Source organism: Natator depressus, chromosome 2 (assembly GCF_965152275.1).
Source record: "Natator depressus isolate rNatDep1 chromosome 2, rNatDep2.hap1, whole genome shotgun sequence".
NCBI lineage: Eukaryota > Metazoa > Chordata > Testudines > Cheloniidae > Natator > Natator depressus.
In genome coordinates this window covers 39651743-39660645 of record NC_134235.1, presented here as the reverse complement: position 1 = coordinate 39660645, position 8903 = coordinate 39651743, and the positions used below count along the sequence as shown (strand labels likewise).

The 8903-nt window shown below is 47.5% G+C and overlaps 1 protein-coding gene across 4 annotated transcripts; it reads left to right on the top strand.

Annotated features, from left to right (window-relative positions):
- The first annotated feature begins 1994 nt into the window (after window positions 1-1994).
- On the top strand, window positions 1995-8522 carry KCNS2 (potassium voltage-gated channel modifier subfamily S member 2). Of its 4 annotated transcripts, none has more exons than XM_074944048.1 (2): window positions 1995-2244; window positions 3506-8522. In XM_074944048.1, the coding sequence occupies exons 1-2, from the start codon at window positions 2225-2227 to the stop codon at window positions 4971-4973; spliced, it is 1488 nt and encodes a 495-aa protein (XP_074800149.1). In that variant the 5' UTR covers window positions 1995-2224; the 3' UTR covers window positions 4974-8522. The 4 variants fall into 4 exon arrangements, with proteins under 4 accessions (XP_074800149.1, XP_074800151.1, XP_074800150.1 ...); XM_074944050.1 differs by having other exon boundaries at window positions 2231-2354; XM_074944049.1 differs by lacking the exon at window positions 1995-2244 and adding an exon at window positions 2795-2891.
- Window positions 8523-8903: the final 381 nt, after the last annotated feature.

The following is an 8903-nucleotide window of genomic DNA, read 5'->3' as shown; positions in this document are numbered from 1 at the left end:
CCAGACTTTTCTACTTTGGTCCTGAGGATGTTCTTTACAAAAATAACTGGCAGGTTCTTGCAAACAGGTGATTAACTGATTTAATGAACAATACCAACAAGTGAATCATCACCATCATCATCATGTTCCCATTACGCCTCTGGTGTTTAGGGCATTGACAAAACTCCTCCACTCCCGTCTGTTTCTGGCAAGTCTTTCAATGGTTCTCCAGCTGTGCCCCAGGTTTTTCAGCTTGTCTTCCACAGCTCTTCGCCATGTTGTTTTCAGGCAGCCTCATTTTCGCTTGCCTTCAGGTGTCCATCTTATTGCTACTCTGGTGATGGAATCAGTTTCCATCCGAAGAACATGGCCAATCCATCTCCAACGCCTCCTGGCAACGATGGTGCTCAGATCCTCTTGGCTGCACTGTGTCAGTAGATCTTGATTTGAGCTTGTTCTGGGCCAAAAGATACAGATTTTTCTGAGGCAGGTTGTATGGAATGAAGACAGTTTGGACATGTCATACTTTCTCATTCCCCAGCATTCTGCACTATAAACTAATGTTGAAAGTACACAGCTCTGATAAATCTTGCGTTTGGTTTTGCTGTTGTATTTTGATGATTTCCAGACTGTATTTAAGCTCCTGAAGGTGTTCTGGCTTTATTGATTTTGTTCCAGATGTCCCGGCTTGTTCCACCATCCAAGAAGTAAATGCTGACCCATAAATTCCCCAGTAGGGTGTGTTTTGTCCCAAAGCACTGAAAGAAAAACCTTGTTTGTTTCATTGCCGGCCCCTAAAGAAGTGTGTATTCAGTGCTGTTCAGCAGAGCTGCAAATGCACAGAGAAATGCTCCACCCCTATTCAGTGCATTGGGGTCTATAAGGGCTGGGGCTAAGCTGGGGGAAATGGTAAAAGACCCCAGAAAGGAGCATGCTAAAGAAAACCCTCCATTTTGCCTAGGTCTCTGGTACTGCTTCCAGCACCTGCTTTTAGAGAGTAATATTAGAGCAATCCCTTGTCATGAGCCACGTGGAGGATAGGTCCATCAATGGCTATTAGCCAAGATAGTCAGAGGTGCAACCTCCAGGTTCTAGGTAGCCCTAAGCCTCTGCCTGCCAGAAACTGGGACTGGAAGACAGATGGATCACTCGATAATTGCCCTGTTCTGTTCATTCCCTCCGAAGCACGTGGCATTGGCCACTGTGGGAAGACAGGATACTGGGCTAGATGGACCATTGGTCTGACCCAGTATGGCCCATCTTATAGTATCAGGTTCGTTCAGGTGCCAGAGTCTCAAAAGCAGAACAAATAGGGCAAGATAATGCAGCTTGCAGAGTTTTCGGACAGTTAGGTATATAACCCATTTATAAGTCGCCTATCCCAGAGCATTTGTGCTCTGTACAAGCAAACCCATTGTACAATCAAATCAGCTGTAGAGATGGCAAAGAATGGGTCTGTAGCAGCAGCTGACCTGGCGTCTAACATGGACGAAAGAACTGTTCTCACTAACTCTTTGCTGTTCCTAGTATAACCTATAACTTGAGGTCTAAAAATGTTGTTCCACCAAAAGGAACAAAGAGGTTGAAGGCGCGGGGGTGGGGGCGCGGGAGGGGAAACAGGCGTGGCAGTTCCTGATTTAAATTGCTGAAGATCGCCGTGATCCTTCCTTCCACAATGGCAGGGCAGTAAAGCAATCTTTTGAAAGGTATAAGACACTGAAATTTTGGAGCCTGCTTTTCTGGCAGCGAGACATGAGTGGCATTTAGCTAATCTCAAGCTTCAGCACGATTTCAGGTAGAGAGAATTGTTTTGACAAGTGCATACGTGTTTTCAATCAGAATGAACGCTACCTGTTAATTTCAGAGCGCTAGCTGCACATGGGCAAGTTCATACATGTAGGGAAGAGCTGCATGTAGGTGGGGAGATAATGCAGTCTCTCTCTCTCTCACACACACACACACACACACACATCAGTTGTCTCCCTGGCCAAAACCTCACCTGCCCATATTTACACAGGCCAGGGCACCAAAGTATGGCAATTGGGGTTTCTCTGAGAGCGCTCAGCGTTTCTGACGAGGCAGAGCCCCAGTGTACACTGTGTGAGCAAGCCCAGATGGCTCTGGACTTTGACACTGCCATCGCTTTGATGTGCAAGTGACGCTTTGCAAACTTGAGACCCGGTGTTGGGGAAGCGTGAGGCGAGCAGGCGTTAAAAAGAAAATCTCGGGAGCTGTTATCATTTCCATGCAGCGCCGGAGCGTGGGGTAGGAGAGAAAGAGAGAGAGAGAGAGAAAACCCTCCAGCACATCAAATGTGCTCGTGCCATCAAATCTCAGCCAGGGAGCCAGGCTACGCTTTTGTGCAACAGACACGCGTAGGGAACCTGCCTCCGTAGGGGCACTGCCGGGCTCCCGGGCGACAGCCCCATTTCTACCCTGGCTGGGGTTTAATCCCTGCACGAGCCGCTCCGCGGGCGCCCCGAGCCCCGGCCCGGCCGCGAGGGGTTCCCCGGCGCGAAGCAGGGCGCGCCCCGCGGGGCTGAGCAGGGGGCGGCCGGCGGTCGCCATGACGGGCGCGCGCGCGGCAGCCGCCTGCCGGGGCTGAGCGGGGCGGGGCGGCCGGCGCGGGAGCTGTCCCTTCAGCACCACCGCGCGCCGGCTCCGCCTCGGGCAGCGGAGCCAGCATGGGAGCCCTGCCGCCGCCGCCTCCCCAGCCCCGCTGAGCGCAGCCGCCTCCGGCGCACGCCGGGAAGAGGAACCCCGGCCGGCTCCCGGGGCCCCGCGGCTGCCGACTCCCCTGCCCAGCCCCAGCGCCCCGCCTCAGCGCGCGGGCAGGGGGCAGCCGCGATGCCGGCACGGGGCTGCGGGACGCGCCAGGCTCCGGCCGGGGCGCCCAGCTGCTGAGCGGACAGGTAGGGCGGCGCGCTCCCCGGGCGGCGGCCGGCGGGGTGGGGCGGGGCGCAGGGCGAGTCCCTGCCGGGGGCCAGCGGCGGCCCCTGGGGGGGAAGGGGAGCCCGCGCCGGGCAGCTGGGGGAGTGGCCCCCACGGGGCTGCTCCGCGCCAGGCTCGGCCCGGCGGGTCCCTGAGCTGAAGGGCGGGGCTGGGGTTCCCACCCAGACAGCAAACTGCCCTGGGAGCAGAGTCCAGTCCCGGCCGCCTCGCGGGCCCCCGGCAGCGGCCGCGATTGCCGGGGGCGCTACCGGCTGAGGGGGCCAGTCACCGTGTTTCACGCCAGGGGGCTTCTCCCAACACTGGGGCGAAGCAAGCGGAGCCCAGCCAAGCCCCGGGTAACTAGTGATTTCCTAGTGGCCCCAGGGACTCGCCGCCCGTGCTCATTACACGGCCAGGCTGCGAACCCTGCCTCCGAAACAAAGACCAGCCCTGAGAGTACGTGAGCGCCGGGGGCCGGCTCGGGCTGCCGGGTGGCAATGCCCTGGGTGGCAAGAGGCCAGAAGGAAAGGCAGGAAAGGGGGAAATCCCCATGGGGTCGCCCCTGGCACTGATTTGCGGTTTGATCCCATTCTAGGTCTATTCCCGGCGCCCCTTGGAAGACGCTCACTATGCCCGGGCGGAGCCTGGAGGATTTCTCTCTGGCTTACTCGGAAGACAATGAGATCAGCATCAACGTCGGCGGCTTTAAGAAAAAGATGCGATCCAACACCCTACTAAGATTTCCCGAAACCAGGCTGGGCAAACTGCTGAGCTGCCACTCAAAGGAGTCGATATTGGAGCTCTGTGACGATTATGACGACGCCAAGAACGAGTTTTACTTTGACCGGAACCCCGAACTTTTCCCCTACGTGCTACATTTTTACAACACGGGCAAGCTCCACGTGATGGGCGAACTCTGCGTGTTCTCCTTCAGCCAAGAGATTGAATACTGGGGCATCAATGAGTTCTTCATTGACTCGTGCTGCAGCTACAGCTACCACGGGAGGAAAATGGAGCCGGGTCAAGAGAAATGGGAAGATCAAAGTGACCGGGAAAGCACCTCGTCTTCCTTTGATGAAATCTTGGCCTTCTACAATGATGCCGCCAAGTTTGACAGACAACCCTTTGGAAACATCAGGAGGCAGCTCTGGCTAGCGCTGGACAATCCCGGCTACTCTGTCTTGAGCCGAATATTTAGCGTCCTGTCCATAGTGGTTGTTCTTGGGTCCATTGTGACCATGTGCCTGAACAGCCTCCCGGACTTCCAGCTGGTGGATAGCTACGGGAAGGCCGAGGAAGATCCTCGCTTTGAAATCGTGGAACATTTTGGCATTGCATGGTTCACATTTGAGCTGATGGCAAGATTTGCAGTGGCTCCTGACTTCTTGAAGTTTTTCAAGCATGCCCTGAATCTGATTGACCTCATGTCCATCCTGCCATTTTACATTACCTTAATTGTTAACTTGGTTGTGGAAAGTAGCCCGGCTTTAGCAAATTTAGGTAGAGTAGCCCAAGTCCTGAGACTAATGAGGATCTTTCGCATCTTAAAACTTGCTCGACATTCAACTGGCCTCAGGTCTCTTGGGGCCACTTTGAAGTATAGCTACAGGGAGGTAGGGCTTCTCTTACTCTACCTCTCTGTTGGAATCTCCATATTCTCTGTAGTGGCTTATACCATTGAAAAAGAAGAAAACGAGGGCTTAGCCACCATCCCTGCTTGCTGGTGGTGGGCTACAGTTAGCATGACCACAGTTGGCTATGGAGATGTTGTCCCAGGGACCACTGCTGGCAAACTGACGGCATCTGCATGCATCCTAGCTGGTATCTTGGTGGTAGTGCTTCCTATCACGCTCATCTTCAATAAATTCTCTCACTTTTATAGGCGTCAGAAGCAGCTAGAAAGTGCCATGAGGAGCTGTGATTTTGGTGATGGAATGAAAGAGGTTCCGTCAGTCAATTTAAGGGACTATTATGCTTATAAAGTTAAATCCCTTATGGCCAGTTTTACCAATCTGAGCAGGAGTACTCCCAGCGAACTAAGCCTAGATGATTCACTGCATTAGACTGCAGGTCTGACAGCAGTTTGCATGATGTGCACCAAGAGCTGTGTTTATAAACATTCCTATTCCTTGGGGTTTTTCTAGCATATAGTGTTGCTGACACTGCACTAACTTTGCACCTAACAGGAAATTTAGTTGCAAACTGACAGTTTGCACATTTCCATCCTGTTGCATAGAAACAAAATGCTCATTTTTCTAGACAAGTGTTACTGTGTCCATGACACTAGTGCTAGTGGTGCAGTGCTGATTTGTCACTTAGCTTGTTTCCTTTAGACGTCCTTGTATGAGCAGAGAAATGAGTTGATCCAGGGGAAAACGCACAACTGTGAAATTAACAATGAAATAATCTGTTTTCACTTACACTGATGTAACAACTCTTATTATCTGTGCATTTCCCAATTAGTTTAAAGCGCTCGCAAGGCAGATTTTAAAAAGAGCATTTTAAAGTATCTGACACTAACTGCAAGTTAAAAACTTACCTGTGAATAGTTTACATAGTAACACATTGCCACCTTGTTATGCCAGCTAATACTAATGTTAACCACATCTCTGAAAATGTGATTGAGTTTAGCAGTTCAGGGAAAATTGGCATTTATTCTAGAGCACATGTATTAAAGCACGAGGTGTTCTTTTGAAATTAAACATGTCGGTGAGATTTTCAAAAGCATTCGGCATTATCTAACTCTGCTTCCAGCTACATCAGAAGAAAAAAATCCCATTGCCCTCACTGGGAGCAGAGATAGGCCAATACTGAGCACTTCTGAAAAACTTACCCAAAGCTTTTAAATTATGAGCGCTTTAAGGCCACATTTTCAAAAGTGGCCTACAGCCTTGGTGCCCATCAAGACCCCTAGGGCTTGATTTTCAGAGGGGCTGAGCACCTGCAGCTTCTATTGACTTCAACTGGAGCTGCAGATGTTCAGCATCTCTGAAAGTCAGGGCCAAGGGAAGGAAGAAGGAAATTGGGCTTCAGAGGAAGTTGGGCTCCCAAAAATGGAGGCATCCAACAATTAGAAGCCACATGTGAAAACATGGGTCTCTCTAGAGTATGGAAATATTCCAAAGTGAATGATAAAGGCAGTATTTTAGGAACTGACATTTACCTACTGAAAGATGACTAATTAAAAAGATAGCATATGTATTTCTGAGATACAGCCTAATTTTATCAGGGAGGACTGTTTTGATGCTTGGCATGAGAATTAAAACAGGTGTCCATGGTAAATAATCTCATTAAGATTTTTGCAGATGAAACTCTAAGGGAATAAATATAGCTAGTATTTCTACTTTAAAATGGTTCAGAAAAGGATTCCTGTTTCTCAGTTCAGGAAGAAGCATTAAGGCTAAGACCAAGAAAGGGCACTTATTGGATCAGATCCTCAGATTGTCCAATGACTTTGATGATTTAAAGCAGCTGAGAATCTGACTTAGTATTTGTAAAGTCTGTCTTAAGTAAGACAGCGGATCTTGATATTTAATTGTCCAAGTCATGACTCTGCATAAACTAATCTTATGAGTGCTCAAAGTTGTCTCTCCCTGCCCACTGTAATGGTTTAAGGATCAATACTCTCAGCTCAGACAATGCCTTCTCTACCATACTATCATATTTCCTGTTTACTAGAGAACTGTGCTGTCAAGCAAACTACCAGTACTCAGCTGACAAAATGGCTCTTTTCTGTTCAAACCCTGCTACATTGCAAACCAGTTATCTATTGTTTTCAAGTCAATTTGTAGTATAGCAATTTATGAAGATAAGGTGGGTTCAGAGAATAGATTCGAATAAGGGAGATTAACAAGTGTCTTAAAGCACTAAGGCCAAAATTGTCACATTTGGAAGCCTAAAATTACACATCTAAATAATATTCAGGCACCTGAATAAAAATGGCCTGATTAGCACAGATGCTGAGCATCCACAGCTCACCTTGGGTCAAAAGGATATAGGAGTTGTCAAACCAAAGCAGACCAGAGGTCCAGCTAATTCAGTGTGCTGTTTCTGATAGCAGCCAGCACCACATGCTTCAGAAGAAGGTATAAGAACTCTGAAATAGGTGGATGTGGAATAACCTGCTCATCTGGAAAATTTCTTCCCAGCCCCCTTCAGTTAGTGGTTGGCTTATGCCCTGAAGCATGAGGGTTTATAACCCTTCTAAATGTTTTTGTTTTTAAAAAATCCTTATTGATTTCCATATATTTCTCTGTAACTTCAGTAGGAGATATGAGTGCTCAGCACCTCTGAAAATTTGGCAGTTTATATTTAAGTTTCTGAATGTTGGATTTAGGTGCCTAAATTTAGGCATTCACATTCAAACAGGTAGGCCAATGCTTTCACCTCTGGAGGACTGAGTTCAATTTCTGTATTGGGTCACAGGTGTAGCTAAATTTGGTGGTCTCAACCTAGTCCTGAATTGGAACATTTGGATACTATCATCAAACCTGGAAGGGTAGCCAAAAGGATCATAGCACTAGATTATGCGCATTTCAGGTCAGGATTGATATACCTTGAAAGAAGTATGTGGGAGATCTTGCATAGCACTTATATACAGAGTGGGCTGAATCCTGTAGAGCTGGCAAAAAAGTCCATTGATGCAAAGGATAATTTGGCCTTCATTAGGTTTACCAGTTTGTGGTCTATGCAGAATCTCTCTCTAGCCAAGGGTCTTATTTTCTCAGCTTCACAAGCAAAGAATTCACAGAGTTTTTAAAAAATCCTAAATAGTATATTATTTTAAGGCCAGTTATTTCAGCAGACATGTAGAATTGTCAAAGGGTCACTAATTCCCCCAGCTGTTAGTTTAGCATTGCAAACTTTGGATTATTTAAATAAGATTAGATTATCTTGTTTTATAGATTTATTATTCATAGGGACATTGTTCAGTCATTTCTTCAGAAACTGAATGGAATGTTTCCAAATTGCATTTTATGAAAGAAAATGAAGTTTCCCAACGAGTCACTATTTTTATTGTATTGGTTGTAAGAAATTTTCATTATTGCTTTTTTTTTTTAATATAAGTGCTATGGATCAAAGATGCTAAATAAATAAAGTATTGCAATTTAGTAGGCACTCATTGCTATGATTCATCATGAAAATGACTTTATTGTTAATTCAGGAGGATCCCTGCACACTTTACAAACTATATTTATAGAAGGGAATTACTTCATTCACCACGTAAATACAGCAACTGGGGGTGAAGCTTGGTCAGTGTTTAGGACACGAAGTAGCAAATACCGTATCCCAAAGTTAAACTACAGGTAGACATGCTGGCAGACTGAATGTAATTATCCAAACTTGAAACTTGCCCAGGACGCAAAGAATAACACAGACGAAAACAAGTAAAATGATTGAGTGTGTTATCATTGTTTTATTCAATGTCAGAAATGAGTCCTTTACCAAGGCTTACAGCCCTGCTTTTGCAAAATGGGTAATGACTAATGCAATGTGGAGTGGAGCGGGGAAAGGGCCTAGGACCTTAGTTTAGTCTGGCATACAAAATACACCACCCAATAGCACAGTGCCCCCTAGCACCATTGGGTCTGATTTAAATGATACAGTAAGTACATGTAAGGAGGAATGAGACATAGGCTGCCTGCCATTTTATAAAGGCAGCTATTGTAGGGCCCAGTCCTGTGAGCTGCTGAGCACCCTCATCTTCTATTAACTGCAATAGCGAAGAAAGATACTGCACATTTTGCAGGAGAAACTCAGCACTTTGCAGGACTGACTGTTAGCGAGGACAGAGAGAAGACAAGCTGTTTGGCCAGCTACTATCCTGGTGGATTTTTTAGATGACTGGTTTGTAAATTTGAGACAGTCTTGTGTCTTGTGAAACAGCAGGGCCTGAATTCAAGGATGTGAGGTGTCACAGGCAGCACTCCTTTGTGTTCTAGGCTTCAAAACGGTCAGGGTCCAAAATCTGCTTGTGATGCAGGTGCTAGCCA